The sequence below is a fragment of the Gorilla gorilla genome, chromosome 15 (assembly GCF_029281585.2).
Source record: "Gorilla gorilla gorilla isolate KB3781 chromosome 15, NHGRI_mGorGor1-v2.1_pri, whole genome shotgun sequence".
Lineage (NCBI taxonomy): Eukaryota > Metazoa > Chordata > Mammalia > Primates > Hominidae > Gorilla > Gorilla gorilla.
In genome coordinates, this window is record NC_073239.2 from 18,960,145 (window position 1) to 18,980,572 (window position 20,428).

At 37.0% G+C, this 20,428-nt stretch overlaps 1 protein-coding gene across 2 annotated transcripts in view; it reads right to left on the reverse strand.

Annotated features, from left to right (window-relative positions):
* Positions 1 to 20,428, reverse strand: part of TTC6 (tetratricopeptide repeat domain 6) — a 234,749-nt gene that overhangs the window by 159,204 nt on the left and 55,117 nt on the right. For both annotated transcript variants that reach the window (XM_055360775.2, XM_055360774.2), the window contains exons 3-4: positions 5,059 to 5,169; positions 2,354 to 2,560 (exon numbers count right to left, since the gene is read on the reverse strand). In XM_055360775.2, the coding sequence (XP_055216750.2) occupies positions 2,354 to 2,560; positions 5,059 to 5,169 (318 nt within the window). The remainder of the gene's footprint in view (positions 1 to 2,353; positions 2,561 to 5,058; positions 5,170 to 20,428) is intronic.

Here is a 20,428-nt window from a genome sequence, read left to right on the forward strand (position 1 = left end):
TATGGATATTTTTAAAACTCTAAATGCAATAGATTACTCATACATGTTTTGTGAGAATTTGGGAGATTTAGGGCATCCCCATACCTGTTAAACTTTCTTCCATTTATAATATCAGGTCATGTGATCATATCTATATTTTTATAGACTTTCACTGACATTTTCTAAAATGTTCAACCATCCTATTATTGGCTTTGTGTCAGTTATTTCTTCACAGAATCACTATTATTTCCATCTAACTTTCTTTTGTTCGTCATGATTTAGACAAAAATACTAATCACCTTCATTATACTAACGAGCTTCTAAGAGTAGAAATGCCAATTAGGTAAGGATTGATCAAATTCTCTACTTTTTCTGCTGAACAAGACCTTCCAACATATATCTGAGCAATTAAAGTCCTGCATTGTTCCTTTATTACACCTCTGTGCTACTTCTGTTTAATCATGTCAGAAAAGGTCTTCTTGTCCCCTTAACCCTCAACCCGGACACGCTTGCTGGAGTATATTGTTCGTCATTCTGCTAACATTTTGAGCAGAAATGTAGAAACTAACTTTATGGACTCAAATGTCCACATACAGTGTAAAGTTCATGGATAACAACTGATCTTGAGATGTTAACACAAATAAATAAATATATGATCCTTGGAGAAGACTTGGTGGGAATAGTTCAGTGCTATTTTAGGGCATTTCTGAAGGGTCCCACAATATCCCACAACAATAAGGCATAATATTTTATTAGACATTCTCTTCTCCTCCCCTTGAAACATTTCTCATTTCAATTTAGAGTCTTTTTAATCCATTCACCAAGTCACTCTGATCAAAACCTTCTTCCTAGAATGCTTCTTAGAAACATCCAAATGCATGCTTTGTAAAGAGCATGACTGATGGGGTCAGTCACCAACCACAGGATAAGACCCTTGTCCCTGGAAGCAGTGGTGGATTTCCTCTGGTCAACTATTACTTGTGGATCTTCCTTATTACCTGTTATTCATGGAAGATCAATAGGCTAGTGTCATGTAGGATAAACCTGAGAAAACAGGGCTTGAGAAATGAAGAATAACCACAGCATTAATTCAGACATAAAGTCACCAGGACCCAGACTAGGATGGGGTAACTAGAAAAGAGAAGAAAAATAACATTTGGGAATAACATTTGGGAAATTCCAAGCCTTGGAGATTGATTTATATGTAAACAGCAAGTGAAGAGGAAGGCCACAGACAAATCCCAGGTTTCAGAGTTGGGAGTCTCGGGCAAAAATTGAAGAATGAGGAATGGCCAGTTGACCTCAGTGAAGCGTATTGGGAACATAATCATTGGTGGGGAGGGGAGACCCAGAAGAAGAGGAATTACCCAGAGAGGCATCCATCTGAATCAGTCTGGGAGAGGATTTCTGGTGATAATCAAGATGATATGCTGTGGTTCAAGGAAAAGGGTCTGTTTTTTTAATGCTAATAATATATCTATTTTTAAATAAATTTATTTAAGTAAAAAAAGTTACTCAAATTAATGAAAAGAATTAATACAACAATCCTCCCTTATCTGTGAGGCATATGTTCCAAACCCCAGTGGATGCTTGAAACCTTGGATAGTACTGAACCTTATATACATTATGCTCTTTCCCATACATATATATTGATGATAAACTTTAATTTATAAGTTAAGCACAGTATAAGATTAACAACCATAACTAATAATACAATAGAACAATTATAACATACTGTAATAAAAGTTATGTGAATATGTTATCTCTCTCTCTCTCTCTAAATATCTTATTGTCCTATGTGTATTCACCTATTTCCACATTGCAGTTGACCACAACTAACCAAAGCCTCAGAAAGTAAAGCCAAGGATAAGAGGAAACTTAAACCCTACAGTAAAGGCAGGGTGATATGCAAATATGATAAAAATTATGTAAACAATGGATAAAATGAATCTTGTAAACATTCTCACAGTAGAAAAAGACTCAGGGGTTAGTATGAACCTAAATGAGGTGAAGTTATAAAAGCTATAAAATTCACCAAGTTCTATTTCCTGGACTACGATTCCTGACTTCCTCGAGATGGTAACTAGAAGATTCTTGGCCAATTTCTAAAAGACCTAAAAATTCCTTCCCTCCTTGAAAATCTGTTTTCTCTCCCCAGAGTTGCAATTAGGGTTGACACTAGAAACCCTCAAAAAACATGTTTTCTTTTCCTAAGTGGGCAACTTGCACTTCTGAGGCCCCCTTTTCAGAGTGAACACACCATCACCCCCGCCCCCAGCCCCATACCTTGGTCCTTGCCTGAGCCAATTCTTCACACCTGCACATCCTCAATTCTCATAATTCTTAGGTGTTTCCAACATAAATAGTTTCTTACCGTTAAAGACACCCACTTGGCTTCTTTTGAATCACTTGTGGGCTGTCCATCTTCCAAAGGTTTACTTAATTCCTCTGCTGGCTGAACTTGCGAAATTTCCTGAGGTTTAAATACTATGCTTTCTGCTTCAGAGGGTCCCCATTCTATATCCTCTTGTTCAATCTGGAGAATACTTGACATGGTTTCAGGAAGTTCCTTATGCACACTCTGTTGGAAAAAGTAAATGTGCAAGAATGCTTTTTTTTTTTATTGGTCCTTCTAGGCTTTTCAGTGATGCAACAGTTTCTACCTGACAACAAGATGAATATGAAAACGCACGCTTGAAACTAAGCATAGGTGATGAGTTTCCTCCGAAGATTTAGAAAGAGAAGGTCAAATTGACTTAAGAAAAATGTGAAGGCTGGCAAATTATTTTCCTCAGCCCTTGTCTCAGAAACTACAGCCACCCCACAGTTGTTAAGGGTAAAAGATGGCATACAATACCAAATACTATGAAATTTTCTTTATTATGCAAGAAGGTATAGCTAGACCAAGAAATTTAATTTTGTAAAATAGAACTTTAATCTTGAACTCATGTTGGTTCTTTTTTTTCCATATCACAAGTCATCAAGCAGGAGCTCATGTTTTTATAAAGCTACTGGATGGTGTTATGGAAAGATTCAGAAAATGTTTTTAACCAGATGGGACTGAATTCAAATCCTGGATCTGTTAATTAATAGATGTTTGACCGTAGCCAAGTTACTTAAACTTTTTTAGCCTCATTTTTGTCACTGGTCATCAGGATAGGCTATGCCCAACCAAAAAAAAAAAATTAGTGGTTCGACACACTGGAGCAGTGTGTTCACTACAAATCAAAGTGGCTCTTTAGGGCATGTATACTTCTCATGGTAGCTCAGCCCTCTAGGCTGCTTCCAGGTTGTAGTTCCTTCACACCAGAACACAGCTTCTATGGTCACCACAGAACAGTGACCATATCACTTTTCTTCACACCCCATTGGCCACAAACAGCTACAAGACCCCATCTAACTGCAAGAGGGTGGGGGACATTTGAATATTTAGCAGGGAGCCATTCAGCTGCTCCGTTGGCTTGACTCACATCTTTACGAGGGATATATCTTTTTTTGTACTTAGTTTGTGTGTATGTCCTCTGCAAGCTGAGGAAGAAAGAAGCCAATAGTGACTCGGTCCAAGTCCAAAATTTTCAAAGGTAGGGAATCTGACAATGCAGCCTTCAGTCTGCGGCCAAAGGCCCAAAAGCCCCCAGCAAACCACTAGTGTAAGTCCAAGAGTCCAAAGGCCAAAGAAGCTGCAGTCTGATGTCTGAGGGCAGGAGGGATGGATGGAAGCATCCATGACCCGGTACCAAGTCGAAAGGTATTTTACCTCTAAAGAAGTGGGTCAGCTTCCTTATAAAAAGCCAGAGGCCAGAAGAGGTCCAGTGATTGCCTGTAAATGTCAATGCTTAGGGAACGGTTCCAGCAGAATTACAAATAAATTAATATTTTTGTTTAACTCTTTATTTTAAATAATCAAGACGATATCTAAGCTAAATATCTGATTGTTGGCCTTTTTCACAGTTTCCTTCAAAATGGTATCTTTCCTTATACTTTACATGAATGTAGTGAATGGTATTAAGTTTATTCTATTAATGAAGATTTCTATTTGGCTAAACCTAACTGATATTGTATTTTCAGTTTACTATACCTGTTAGAGGCATCGAGGTCAGAAGTTTTGATATATATTTGTAAATGGTGTCAACTAGAGGCAGCTACCCTAGATGTCAGTCTTAAGTCCATAGCATATGTGGTAAGGCTTCCTAACTGATATATCCACATACTATTACAAAGGGCTACTAGTACCATCTCATGCTGGATCATGAGGCCAGTGATAAGAATAGAAAGGAGAAAAAGATATGGCCCCAAAGCATCTCAAACTCTAGTAGTTCTACCATTTGTGGTAACTCTCACATTATAGGACCCATAGCTTTTGTGAAAAGAAAAAATTCCATGCACTTTCTGAACATGATATGCTAACCTAAAAATGAAATATGATCACAATTTTATGTATGTGGGGGTCATATTTCCAGGAACCACAGGAGCTTGTTATTTAATGGTAACATTTTATGAACTCTTTGTAGAGGAACTGACCATCAGGCTATCACTTTTCTATGTAAATGTGAGTTTCTATACACAAGGAGATACTTTCCATTCACAAGGAATATGTTCCAGATTGCTTTGAATCCAATGGTTATTTTACCAATGATGGATAAAAAGAAAGATTTATTTCCAAAACAAATTTCTGTCACCAACTGTCCATATTTCTCAACAAAATTCTCCCCTTGCAATGCTTTTAACAATTCTTCTAGCTGAATACAGACAAAAGTAATGCTTTCTTAGAAGCTAACAATTTTTAATTAATTATCCACCTACCTTCTAGATCTAAATGTCTCTAAATCAGAATTGTTAAAGTCCTCCCCTTCTAAAAAGAGTCTGGGGCCTTAGCTCAGAAAGTCCATGGTGGCCAGCAACAGTGAGCCAAAATGGCCAAGACTCCCAGTGTGGTATCAAGTTAGATGCTCTCACAGGTAAACACACTTCTAGAATACATCAGAGAAATTTTTTTAACTCTCTATATAAACATTCAAGCAACAGGAAGCATGCTGTTACTTTAACAGAGGCAAGGAGGATTTTTATTAAAGACTTTACCATTTGCGATTCCTCAGCACCCATCTGGAATTTATACTCTGCTTGTATCTCAGGTGTTTCTGCTTGCATAGGTGATGTTTTGAGGTACATTTTTCCCATTAAAGAAATATCCTTGAATGAGAAAAGGAAACAAAGTGATGCTAATTTTTAAAATCATTGAGGCACATTATTCATTATACTAAAATGCTAGTCAATTTGTGTAGTAAATGAAAAATAGATACATATAAACTAGTCAATAACATATGGTAAATGAATAAAGAAAAAACAATAAAGTCAGGGTGTGGTGGCTCATGCCTATAATCCCGGCACTTTGGGAGGCCGAGATGGGTGGATCACCTGAGGTCAGGAATTTGAGATGAGACTGACCAACATAGTGAAACCCCAACTCTAGTAAAAATACAAAAGTAGCAAGGCATGATGGCACATGTCTGTAATCCCAGCCACTTGGGAGGCTGAGGCAGGAGAATCGCTTGAACCCAGGAGGAAGAGGTTGCAGTGAGCTGAGATGATGCCATTGCACTACAGCCTGGACAACAAGAGGGAAACTCTGTTTAAAAAATAAATAAATAAATAAATAAATAAGTATAAAAATATTTTTGTCTATGTTTTCAATTTCATGGCTTTTTGCTGATCTCTATAAATATATTTTTAGATTTAACAAGATAATTAGGTAATATTAAGTCAGATGCTATAAAACAATGCTATTAAGTCAGATTGTATAAAACACTGCACAGGAAAGATAAAATCAAAACTAAAATTTAATGCAACCAAGGGCAAGACGGAATATGCTTAAAACCTCACTGGATGGACTGTTAGTATCATTTTTACCACAGCTAATGACAATTGCAATGATATACTCTCTACTCAGTTGAGATGGCAAGAAGATAGTACACTCCAACTACTAACAATGATGTAGGAATAAAGAGACTCAGGTTCTGTCCATCCAAACTGTGAAGCCACAAATCAGGCATCAACAGGCACATTATTTTGCTTTCCTTCACCTCAGTCTTATTACTTTTTAAATAGGCATTCAACTACATGACTTTTTTTTTTTTTGAAACAGAGACTCGCTCTGTCACCCATGCTGGAATGCAGTGGTGCAATCATAGCTCCCCGTAACCTCAAACTCCTGGGCTCAAGCGTTCCTTTCACCTCAGCCTCCCGAGTGGCATGGACTACAAAGTGCATACCACAACACTCAACTAATGTTTTTGTTTTTTGTAGAGATGGGGTATCTCTACATTGCCCAGGCTGATCTTGAGCTTGTGGCCTTAAGGAATCCTCCCTCCTTGGCCTTCCAAAGTGCTGAGATTACACAGACATGAGACACTGTGCCTGGCCTACATGAATTTTTAAGGTCCCTTTTTCTTCTAGCCTTTTAGTAATGTCAATGGCAAGATTCAAACTCCCATTGTACCTTAAAACTCTTATTTTTCTACTTTTTATTTGCTTTATTAAAAGGATCTAATTCAGGCCATTGGCTTCTACTTCTGTCCTCTTGTTATAAATAACTATAAAACTGGACAAAATATTACAGCAACTCTTTTAGGATTTGACAACAGGCAGTGCAGAAGTGTGATGACAGAGAATGGAAACAAATAAGGTAAGAGCTAAAATTACCTGATTTCTGCCTGACACAATTTCCAGAACATGGCACAAAAAGGCAAAAGCCAAACAGAGCCCAAGTATCTTACTAAATTGAAGAGACAGAAATCAGATGAGAGGAGGACAAAGGGACTAGAATTTGTAAGGAACAGTGTGGAGATGAGGGCACTGCATAAAGAAAGAGCTCCAGAAATCGGCACACGGTCCTTGAGTCTTTGGCTGAAAGTCTGCCCATGCAATGGGGAAACCCATGAGGCTAGACAAAGAAACCCTGCCAGGGAAGAAAACAATTACTAAAGAGCTGTAAGTCACAATTCCCAGAGCTCACACAAGGTTGGGATTCATTAGGTCTCCCATCAGACATGCAAGATACGTGGTACATTCATTATAAAGGCCAGAAGGATCATCTGTTAGTAGTCATGCTAAATTAACCCTTGAGTAAAGGCTTCTGTGGACATTAACAATGCTTTAAAATAATTCTTGAAAAAATCAAACTGCTCTTCAAGTAACTTAACTGCCTATCAGAACAAACTCCAACACTCTTTAAAGGAAGTCAGTAAAACCCAATGTAAAATTCATAATGTCCAAAATCCAATCAGAAGTTGCTGGTCACATGAAGAAGCACAAATATATGATACATAACCAGGAAGAAAATCATACAAAAAGACCCAGAAATGATATACATTTCAGAATTAGCAAATAAGGATCTTAAACTTCTAATATAAATATTATAAGTGTTCAACATTAAATAAAAATGTAAGCATAAAGAGGAGCAAATGTAAGAAACAGAATGAAATGTGACATCTGTAGATAGAACATACATCATCTAAAATAAAATTCTCACTGAGTGGCATTAACAGAAGAGAAAGACTTTGCAGAAGAAAATGTCAGTTAACTTAAAGGCATATCAACAGGAACCATGCCAAATGAACCACAGAGAGAAATAAAACTGAAATAAAATGAACAAATACTCAGTCGAACATATATTTAATTGGGGTTCCAGAAAGGGATATGGGGAGTGACTGACAATATTCACACACAAATGGCCAAAAATTTTCCAAATATCATGACAGCTACAAACCCCCTAAGTTCAATGACATCTGAGCAGAAACACACAAAGAACACTGCCCCAAGTTCACTGTCAGAATAATAAAAACCAGTAATTCTAAAAAATCTCTTTATTTGCAAATGAATATGATTACACATATACAGAAAATCAGAAAGAATACAAAAAAACCTACTAGAGCTAATAAACTAATTCACTAAAGTTGTAGGGTACAGGGTAAATATGTAAAAATAAGTTTTATTTTCAAACAATGAACAATCTATAAACAAAATTAAGAAAACAATTCCATTTAAAATGCCATAAATGAGAATAAAATACTTAGAAATAAATTTAACCAAAAAAGCACAAGACTTGTATAAAATATTGCTGAAAGAAATTAAAGAAGTCCTAAATGAAAGGAAAGGCATCCTATGTCCATGGATTAAAAGACTTAATATTGTTAAGATGGCAAGACTCCCCAAAGCTATCTACAGATTCTTTGCAACCCCTATCAAAAAAAGAGGGCCTTTTTTTCAGAAATAGAAAAACTGATCCTAAAATTCATATGGAATTGAAAGTTCCCCTGAATAGGCAAAACAATCTTGAAAAAGAAAAACAAAGCTGGAGGACTCACACTTCCCTATTTCAAAATTTACTATCAAACTACAATAATCAAAACAGTGTGATACTAGCATAAGGATAGACATCTAGATCAATGGAATAAATGTAAGCCCAAAAATAAACTCATCCAACCCATGCTCAATCGACTTTTGACAAAGGTGCCAAAAACATTCAATGGGAAACAAATACACTCTTCAAATGGTGCTGGGGCAACTGAATATCTACATGCAAAAAAATAAAGTTGGACCCCTACCTCATATGATGTACAAAATTTAACTAAAAATGGGTCAAATACCTGAATGTAAGACCTATAAACTGTAAGATTCTTAGAAGAAAACATATGAATAAATCTTCATGACCTTGGATTTGGCAATAGCTTCTTAGATATAACAACAAAAGCATAAGCAACCAAAGAAAAAATAGACAAATTGGATTTTACCAAATTTAAAATTTCTGTGCATTGAGGACACAATGAAGAAAGTAAAAATGCAACCCACTGAATGGGAGAAAATATTTGTAAATCATTTGCCTGACAAGGGTCTAGTATTAGGAATATATAAGGAAGTCTTAGAAGTTAACAAAAAGACCAAAAAAAAATTAAAAATGGGCAATGGACTCCTGGCTTTGAAGTTAATAATACTCTTTGGCAATAACACAAGTAGTTTTTAAGGTAGAAAAAAACAGAAAGAAGCTTCAAAGGAAATACCCTGATTATTCAGCTTAAGAATTTCACTCCCTTCCTCTTCCTACCAGTTGTAAGTGTCCTGGCCACCCCACTATCTCTGACCATGATCCTCTAACTAATCATTCTTTAGTGTCAACAACTTTGGCATTTCTCAATTAAGCATTTCCCATACAAGAAAAGCAAGTTTTTTCCTCTCAGAATCACTGTCATTAATATCACCATGCAACAGAAAATTGTCTAGTACTCTTTCCTTTGAAAGAGTTTTGACACTAACATACAACAAGAATATTCTGGAAGTCATAGCACTAACTCTCTGCTGTGAATTATAAAACTCTGTGAATTATTTGGTGAAAGTGAGAATATAATCACAGGAGATAGACAACAAATTTTCATTTCTATATAGTCAAAAAATGGGCAAAGTATTTTTGACATTTCTCCAAAGAAGATATACAAAAGCCAACAAGCACATGAAAAGATGACCAACACAAATAATCAGGGAAACACTAATCAAAATCACAGTGAGATACCACTTTATACTCACTAGGATGGCTATAAAAAAAAAAAAGAAAGAAAATAACAAGACTTGACTAGGATGAGAGAAACTAGAATCCTCATATGCTGCTATCGGGAATGTAAAATGGTGCAGCCACTGTGGAAAGCTTTGGTGGTTCCTCAAAAACTTGCATACTATTACCAACTGACCCAGCAATTCCCCTTTTAGGAATATGCCAAAAAAAAAACTGATGGTAGGTATTTCAATAGATATTTGTACATTGATGCTATAGCAGCACTATTCACAATAGACAAAAAGTGGAAACAAGCCAAATGTCCATTCATGGATGAATGAATAAACAAAATTTGGTATATCCATACAATGGAATACCATTCAACCAATAAAATTAATGAAGTACTGATGTATGCCACGATGTTGGATGAATCTTGAAAACATTACACTAATTGAAAGAAGCTAGACACCACAGGTCATAAATTGTATGATTCCATTTATATGAAACATCCAGAATAGGTAAATCTATAGAGAACAAAGCCAACTTCTTGTTGCCAGGGCCTATGGGGTACAGGGAATGGCGAATGACTGTTTAACGTGTATAGTGTATCCTTTTGGAAGGATGAAATGGTTTTGAAACTAAATGAAGGTGATTGCTGCTCAACATTGCAAATGTTGATGCCACTGAATTGTGTACTGTAAGATGGTTAATTTTACATTATATGAATTCACCTCAGTGTAAAAAAAAAAAGTAATTGGATGTGATGAGCACTTGAAAATAGCAGGTACACAACAAATGTCATTTCCCTGCTCCTTAGACATTTTTAACTAACATAGTAGTAAAATGTATATGTGATAGTTACTACACTGCCCAGTGACACAAGGATTTATTTTTGTTTGTCTATAGTCTAGTAAAGCCAGAGAAATAAAAAAAAGACATGTAATGTAAAAAAATATTTTATTGACAACAATAATTTTGTTAGTGTTCGATCTAAAGTTTAATAGCAAAGAAACACAAATCGATGTAGAGGTAACAGGTGAGAGTAAAAATAATGCACTTTATTCAACATTAGGAAATCCATTAATTTATAAGTCAAATGTAAAAACATACAATGTTCTTCATGGTACTCTCAAGTGAAAATCACATGGAAGGTGGAATGATAAAGTGGTTGAGCACACATGCTCTGCTTTTGGCTTCAAATCTTGACTCAGTCACTTTAGGATATTCTCAAACAAATTATTCAACCTCTCAAGTTTGTAAAATGGGAATAATAATAGCACATACCTCATATGTTTATTATGAGGATTAAATGATATAATACATGCAAACAGAAAGTGTCTTATACATAATACTAGTTATTGTTCACATTGAAATAAAAAGCAAAATAAGGATGCCTATTGGTACCATCATAATTTGACATTATTCTGGAAATTCTAGATATGAAACAGAAAAGAACATAATTATAAGAAATGAACTAACCACATAGCTGTTACTTGAAGAGGCTACTATAATATACCTAAAATTCCCAAAATAATCTGTAGAGTTATTCAGACAGAAAATCAATTCACCAAAACCAAATTCAGAAATTTAGAAAATGAGAAAAGGAACAAAATCATGAAAGTAACAAAAATTATAAACTACCAAAACAGTGCCTTAGGAAATGTCAGGAAAACAAAACAAAAAAAAATGACTGAGACATAAAAATTGACTTGAATCAGAAAATTTGGATTTTGGACTAAAAAAAATCAAAAAGAAAAATTTTAAGTAGCACAATTAGTATTTTGTTTAACATGTATTAATTCTACCTTGTCTCCCTGAGTTATAAACTGTGACTAGTAGTTTATTTCTACATTCTCCACAGAGTCTGCCAAAGTGTTAAACAAATTTTTTTAACTCTGTACACAATTGAAAATTTATAAATCTGTAAGCAATCCAGCTTCGCAATCCTGGATACATTTTTTTAATGTGTTTCATAGAGCAGTTTCCAACTATGGCATGTAACAGAATCCAAAATGTCCAAGCTGGAAGGACCTTGAAGGATCAGTAAAACCCGAAGGATGCCAAAATTTCACAGACACTGAAACCAAAGCTTTGAGGCTTAAAGGGTGCTGTTTAGTATTCAAAACAAACAGACCACATGGTCTTTCCCCTACACTGCTTCAAGCAGATGGACAGCAACAGAAGCAGCAGTGTTCCTGTGGCCTGTTAGGCAGGCCCAGTATTTTCTCAATCATCATTAAAAGGAGGAGTAGAGAGAGCAGCTGCCCTCTACTCTTCGTCATGCAATCCAGGTTCTCCCCAAATGACACTGGCCCAAATAGCATGGGCCAAAAGAGTGTTTCTAAAATATACCCTTTTATGATTTCATCAGCACTTAGTCAAGCTGCACTGCCTTTAGATAACTTACTGTAAAGTTCAAGGTTTAGAAAGAAGGAAAGAAAAGGCATTGTATGGCCCTAAACAATATTTGTCCACACAAGTTACTTTCTTGAGAAACTGTCCTGATCTGCATTAACTTTCTCTTGCTTCCTGCAGGCAAAACCCTGATGGCACTGGCCTGTGGAATCCTCCTTACAGGCACAAGAATGTATCAGGGCTGCTTGACATCCGTTCTTACCCCTTGTGACTCTTTAAATTAAACATTTATATGATTGTTCTGGGTGACTGGACCCTGTATTCCATAGACCTGCTGGCTCTAAAAATGTGATTTGATAAAGAAAAAAAATGGAATTTGAACAGCTGCCATATAAATTTAAACATCAAAATTGCTACAGGCACTATCTATAACTAAATGTGTATAGCATCTTTTATGCAAAGTCCTAACAGAACATAGTCCATTACTTAAACCTGTTCAAAAACTACAGTAGTTCCAGAAACATAACATTATTGGGTTTCAAGTAAATTCTACTTTTTATAATATCACTTCTCTGATAGCTACCCTATAGAAGAAAACTACAGTGCTTTTAGTAAAAAAAAAAAAAAAAAAAGAGGAATTCATGAAAAGCTTGCTTAAATCAAGTCATCTAAAATAGATGCAATGCAATCAGAAAAAAATATTTCCAGAATATGATAATACCTATGGTTGGGCAATGCACTATTCTTTATTCCTTGACATTCATACTAGAAAAGACAACAAAAAATCCAGACTTTTCGTTTCAGAAGGCTATGGAGAAATCTAAGTTAATATGCCTGATTCTAGGTTATAGCATCTGATATTTCAAGTATGACATCCCTTTGAATTACATACCAACTGTTGAGTGAGTTATGATGAGCTATGCAAGCAGCACTGTGCCACAGCACTCCAGGGCTAGGAATCCAAGAGAAATAAATATAAGTCAAGATTCTTTCCCTCAAGAAGTTTCAGTTAGTTAGAGAGATGAAAACAACAGACGAAGAATAATGTTTTTCAAAATGCAAAGCAGTAAATTTAATCAAGCATAATTATTATGCACAGGCTCCAAGTTCAATAGGAATCTAATTTATTTAGAGAGATGAGGATAAGAGTATAAATATCAGAGGATGTACCAGTTTTAGTTATGCTAGTGAAAAATAAATGTGAAGAAGAGCTGGGTTCTGGGTCAAGGGATGGAGGGAGGGGAAATGCAGTTCTTATCTCATGTTTTAATATAAGACCACATGAAAATAATTATGCATCTATATCAATGAATTTTGAAAGTTAATATGCCTCTTTTGTTTATTTAGTCAACAGTATTCCATAAAACTAAAATTCCCAAGACACAAACTGAGTGTATTAGTCTGTTTTCACACTCCTATAAAGAACTTCCCGAGACTGGGTAATTTGTAAAGTAAAGAGGTTTAACTGACTCACAGTTCTGCATGGCTGGGGAGCCCTCAGGAAACTTACAATCATGGTGGAAGGTGAAGCAGGCACCTTCTTCACAAGGCAACAGGGCAGTGTGAGCACACAGGAAAAAATACCATTGATAAAACCATCAGATCTCATAAGAATTCATTCGCTATCATGAACAGAATGAGGAACCGCCCTTCCTCACCACATAGGGATTACTGGACACTCCCTCAACATGTGAGATTACAGTTAAAGATGAGACTTGGGTGGAGATACAGAGCCAAATCATATCACTGAGGAAGGATGGAAACATATTTGCTATGTCTTCCCAAATGACACTACATCTCAAAAACACTGTTTTTGCTGTTCCTGAATCAAACAATAAATTCCATTAATTTTCTTACATGTTTTCTATTGTAAAACCGTTCAAAATGTTAACTAATATTAACTAATATAAAATTCAACAAATTAATATGTGTTCACCTATCCTGATGTTCGACAAAAACATTTGTACTACCATTTGCAGATCTTATTTCAAAAAGGCTCTAGTAACTATTGTCCAAGATGATCCCCAATGATTCCCACCTCCTGAATGGTCACCTCCTCAATGAATAGGGCAGACTGTGTAATCAATAAGATATAGCAGAAATTACAGTGTGTGGCTATTTCAAAAAAAAATATGGCAAGTTCCTCATTGCCCTCTCTGGATCACTCATTCTAGGGGAAGCCATCTGCCATGTGATAACAACACTTAAGCAGTCCTATGGGGAGGTCTCCTGCCAACAACCAGCACCAAATTGCCAGTCTTACGACTGAGGCATCCTGGGAGCAGATCCCTCAGTCTCAATCAAGTCTTCAAACGACAGCAGCCCCAGACAAGATCTTGACACAACCCCACAGGCTAGAATTACATAGATAAGTTGCTCCTAGATTCACTACCCATAAAAACTGTGTGAACTAAATGTTCATTGTTTTAAGCTGCTAAATTTTGGGGTGATTTGTTGCACAGAAATAAATAACTTTAAAAAGGCTCTAAAACTCTAGCTCTTCAGATATTTCATGGCATTTCCTAAAGAACCTAAAATCTCAAAATCTCATAATTTTTATTATTTAGGTATGTGTTCCTTCATTATTACCTATATTGCGTAATTTTTCTTAGCCTTTTTAAAAGATACATATTGCTTTACAAAACCCATTAAAAAGTGAGGTAGTTTGGCTCAGCACAGTGGCTCACACCTGTAATCCCAGCACTTTGGGAGGCTGAGGCAGGCGGATCACTTGAGGTCAGGGGTTCGAGACCAGCCTGGCCAACATGGTGAAACCCCATCTCTACTAAAAAATACAAAAATTAGCCGGGCATGATGGTGGACGCCTGTAATCCCAGCTACTCGGAAGGCTGAGGCACCAGAATTGCTTGAACCTGGGAGGTGGAGGTTGCAGTGAGCCAAGATTATGCCACTGCACTCCAGCCTCGACAACAGAGGGAGACTCAAAAAAAAAAAAAAAGTGAGGTAGTTTGTGCTAGATCCTTAGGAAAAATGCAAAGTACATGTGTTAACAAAACATACTGTGTAATACTTAATATGCCTTCCTTTGTCCCACATAATGATCCCAAATATCATGAAATGTATTTAATGACGTAACATTTCACTATATTGTCAGTAACTTTGAAAGACACATTCCATGTGTCATTGCTACAGTATTTGTGAAAACTATGGAATTACAGAAAATTAAAGAGCTTTCTGTAGGCAAGACTTGTCATAAGCCCACACCAAGAACATAGTTCTTTGTCCTATTATTAAACAAAGCCAATGAGAGAAACTCTGTAAGTCCCCTAACAAACAGAAATCTGTATTTAATAACATCTAACCTATGTTTATATTTTAGGGAATACATATACCTTCCCTAATTAAGATGAAGAGTGATTGATTCATATCACCTGTGAAAGAGCATTAATAATCAGCCATCAGTTATCTCTTCTCCATACTAAATTCCATCTCCTCCAAATTTTTCTCGTATGGATCTGGGAGAGGAAATGATAAATTTTAAGAAGAATCCATAAGAATATTCTCTTAAGCCTCCTAATCTCACAGAGGATTTAATAACATAAATAAATACTTCAATAATAAAATTCAGAGCCTCAAGAGTAAGCATATTTTTGTTTACATCATTCAACAAATATTTATTTATAGAGTGACTTCTAAGTCCAAGGAATTATATGAGGTGATGTGAAGGATGAAAAAGCAAAAGATAAATAATCTTGCCTCCAGATTGTTTATGGTCTTATAAAACAAATTCAGCATTCATTTGATCCATCCTACTAAAAATAGAAAGACAAAAGTCTATTATGATCACTTAGGTAGTCACAGCCTAGATGAACATATATATTGATGTGTAGATAAATAACAATAATACATGTCGTAAGAGAGGCACAAAGTAAACTTGTACCAAGGAGTTCGGGCAAGGAAGGGGAATATTATATTTAGAATAGAAGGCAGCACTTCCTTAAAATAGTTCTTAAGAAAGAAGTAGAAACTAAATGTGTCCAGTGGATACAAAGAGAACTGCAAGTGGAGAAACACTCCTTAGATTGATTTTGAGATCCTTTCTCTTCTCCTGGGGCAGGTGCACACGTGCCACTTACTGTACTCAAACAGGGTTAGGATGGAAAGTATCTTCACATTGGCTCCCTCACTCCCCATCCCCAGATGCACTTCCAAGGGGTAGTGATGAGCCCCATGGTTGTGTGCTTATTTGGTTCTCTAACATGGTTTTGCTCACAGCCAGATTCTAATTCAAAAAGGAAATCACTCCATTAATTTCATTTATATGAAGGTGTGGAAACTTTTACCACATTATTCACTTCTTTCATTTCTCTTCTCTCACTTTGCAAGAAAGACAATCTTTGGGCAGAAGCAATGAGATTATTCAAGTTATCAAGCTATTCAGTCAAGGTTTTCAGTTGGAAGCATCAGAAACAGACTCTTATCATGTAGGTGGTATGGAAAGGCTGTCTGGATTAACAGAATCAGTGAGGGAAGGACCAAAGAAGTCACAGAACCAAGAAGCAAGAGACATCACGATAGTCTTTAAGCGATAATAAACTTTCCAAGGTTCCTCATGACTCAATGACCTGGAATGAATCCTTATCATCCCTTTCATAAACAGACATGGTATGTTCAGGAAATTTTAAAATTCAGTGGATTGCTGGTGTGGTAAATTTTGTATTAACAGCCTCAATTTTTCACCTGTCACTCTGTCCACACCTTTTGCCATGTGACTTTGCAGTTTTTTTCCATCAAGAGGCAAAGTTTATTTTTCTGCCTCCTGACTCTGGATGTATCCATGAGTCTCTGGATTTATCCATTTTATTGCTTTAGCCAGTAAAATGGGCCAAAAGTAACGATGCGCCAATTCCTACCCTAGGACTCAAGAGCTTGCAGGTTGCTCTTTTGAACTTCTTCTGTTACTATGAGAAGTGCATGCCTAGTCAATCCACTAGTTCCAGGGGGATAAAAGTGCATGGAGGTCCCTGGTCTAAATGTGCCACACGGAACAGAGCTGACCAAGCTAAAGTCTCCAGCCAGAATAGAACCCAGCCTAGATTAGCTGACTCCAGCCAATCCACAAAGGTGAGAGCTATAGTAATATTGTTTGGTACTAAGCCTTTAGTTTTGAGAGTTTATTACATAGCATTAACTGACTGATACAACTGGTGAATAAATTAGAAGGAAAAAGAAAAAAATAATGCTAGTAAGGTCAAATTATGAAGAACCCTCTATGCTATCTACGGTTTGGAATTCGACTATATCCTGCAGTCAGGAGGTATCCAGCCAAATTTTCTTTTTTAGATGAAGTCTCACACTGTCGCCCAGGCTGGTGTGCAGTGGCATGATCTCAGCTCACTGCAACCTCTACCTCCCAGATTCAAGTGATTCTCCTGCCTCAGCCTCCCAAGTAGCTGGGACTACAGGTGTGTACCACCATGCCCGGCTAATTTTTGTATTTTTAGTAGAGATGGGGTTTCACTATGTTGGCCAGGCTGGTCTTGAACTCCTGACCTCATGATCCACCCGCTCAGCCTCCCAAAGTGCTGGGATTACAGGTGTGAACCACCATGCCCGGCCCCAGCCAAATTTTTAAATAAATTAATACTAGTGTCTGGTGAATAAACTTTAGTGGAGGTAAAAACTGAAAGTTGGTCCTGAAGACACTGTAAGGATCCAAGTGAAAGCTGGTAAGAGCCTAACTTAAGGCACAGACAGTGGAAATAACAATATCTACTTATAAACACCCCTTATTCTCATTCTTCATCTTTTAAGGTATTCTTACAGATCAAAAGAAAAGATTAATAAAAATAACCCTAACGTTTTTTAAATATAGGGAGCCCTGCCTTGAGTCTAAACGGGATTCAAACATGTTTGGTGCATGTCTGACAATGTCTGACAGGACAGACTTTTCAAAATCTCATTTGCACGAGTAACGGAGAGTTACTTGGGAAAACCTCCCAATGAATGAAGAAGTTAAGCTTGATGAGCAGAGCCCCATACGAAAACCTTGGTCTTCTGGGAAAGGGTGCGATTCCATCTCTCTGATCTGTCTCCAGTTCCACCCCAATGACATTCACGTCCGATTCATGGTATTAATATGCTGGGCAGGGGGTGGGGAACCAGAAAATGAGAACGTGGGTACTATAAGTGAAATAAGAAATAATTGATTAACTTAAAACTGTCCCACTAAGACATGAAGAGGAGTCCTTCTCCCCCAATCTAATCTCCCTGTCCCAAGCAGGGCTGACTTACCCAGTAGACTCAGTAGGCACAGTGCCTAGGGCCCGGGATATTTTAAGGACCCACAAAAATGTTTTATTTTTAATTTATTTTAAAATCAAAAGAAAACAGCATGGTTTATAAAAGTAAAAAATTAGATACAATAAATGTCCAATAATAGAGAATGAGTTAAAGAAATAAAAATAAAAAATCAGAAGAAAAATAGATATAGTAATAATGAACATATAATAATAAAATCAGCCTGGATAATATTTACTTTTATACCACCATAGTCATTTTTTTTCAGTATTTTTATGGTAAGAAGTGCCCCCAAAGGCAAAAGTGCTTGAGGCCCACCAAAGTCAAAATGCATCCCTGGTCCCAGCCCACAGTGTAACTTTGGAACCCTGAGAGCCCTGAATTGCTGTGGACCTTACCAGGACAGGGGTTGGGTAACTGTCTTTCCCCCGCCTATCCCCTCAAAGGATATGTGTAATAAATTACAAAAAGGGGGTAAATTTCACAGATTGAGCAAACAAGTTTTGAGGGTATCTTTCCTTACTTCCCATCCCTTTCTCTCCTAAGGGAGTTAATGGGCAGTTTGACAAAAGAGCCACCCTCTGAGAGAAGCAAGAAATCTCCTCGGTGGCCTAACCAGGCACTCTACCTGCATTGCTCCAGGAAACTGCTATGATACTGGAAAATTAAGAATATTGAAACTATACTCTACATCCATGGCTTTCATCTTTTTTTTTTTTTTTTTTTTTTGAGACAGGGCCTCACTATGTTGCTCAGGCTGGTCTCAAACTTCTGGGCTCAGGTGATCCTCGCACTTCAGCCACCCAGAGTGCCGGGATTACAGTGTAAGCCACTGAGCCTGGCCACTTTCAACTTTTTTAAATGGTAGGACCTATCTGTCAAACAAACTCATACTTGGAGGCCCAGTGTATAAAGCAGATCGATGGGCAATGTTGCAGTCAGGTGAAGGCTGATGGAGGGTGCTGGAAGGACCATAGCCATGAAGGCCGATGGAGGGTGCTGGAAGGACCACAGCCCACCCACTCATTCCTACCCTCACCCCTCCACAGGACCCAAGGACTCTCTGAAACACTAGAAATCACTGCTTTTGCAAGTTGCAGTATAATATAGATGGATGATCTAAAATCAACTTTACACTTAGAATCATTTCATGTGTTAAGTTGTTTAGTGATCCTATATTCATTTAGCTCCCATAGGGTAAACTCTGTATTTTGGAGGTAGAAGAGGGGAAAGAAGTAATGCTAAATCAAGGCTCTGGTGTGTGCATGAGAGGACAAGCTTGATTTAGCTGCTTTCAGGTCACTCTCAGTTCCTGGTGCAGCCTTGGAGTTTGAGTATCTCATCACAAAGAGTGTGATTCTGGTCTTAAGGAGAGGTACAGTCCCTAAATATTAACCAGCCAGTTCATCACAAGTTCAGCTTGACCCTGCTTAACTTGCTTGTGTTCTTCTCACATAGCCCTTTTCCTTCAAGATGCTCAAGGTTAATTTTGCCAGTTCATCATTTTTTTCCTTCAACTTTTATTTTAAGTTCATGGGTACATATGCAGGACGTGCAGGTTTGTTATATAGGTAAACGTGCCACAGTGGTTTGTTGCACAGATCATCTCATCACCTAGGTATTAAGCCCAGCATCCATTAGCTGTTCTTACTGGTGCTCTCCCTCCTGCCATACCCACTGACTGGCTCCAGTGTGTGTTGTTCTCCCTCAACGTGTCCATGTGTTCTCATCATTCAGCTCCCACTTATAAGTGACAACATGTGGTGTCTGGTTTTCTGTTCCTGCATTAGTTTGCTGAAGATAAAGGCTTTCAACTCCATCCATGTCCCTGCAAAGGAGATGATCTCATTCTTTTTATGGCTGCATAGTATTCCATGGTATATATATACCACATTTCCTTTATTCATTCTATCATTGGTGGGCATTTAGGTTGATTCCATGTCTTTGCTATTGTGAATAGTGCTGCAATGAACATTTGCATGCATGTATCTTTATGGTAGAATGATTTATATTCTTTTGGGTATATACCCCGTAATGGGATTGCTGGGTCAAATGGTATTTCTGCCTCAAGCTCTTTGAGGAATTGCCACACTGTCTTCCACAATGGTTGAACTAATTTATACTCCCACCAACAGTGTAAAAGTATTGCTTTTTCTCCACAACCTCTCCAGCAAATGTTGTTTTTTGACTTTTTAATAATAGCCATTCTAACTGGCATGAGACGATATCTCATTGTGGTTCTGATTTTCATTTCTCTAATAATCAGTAAGGTTGAGCTCTTTTCCATAAGTT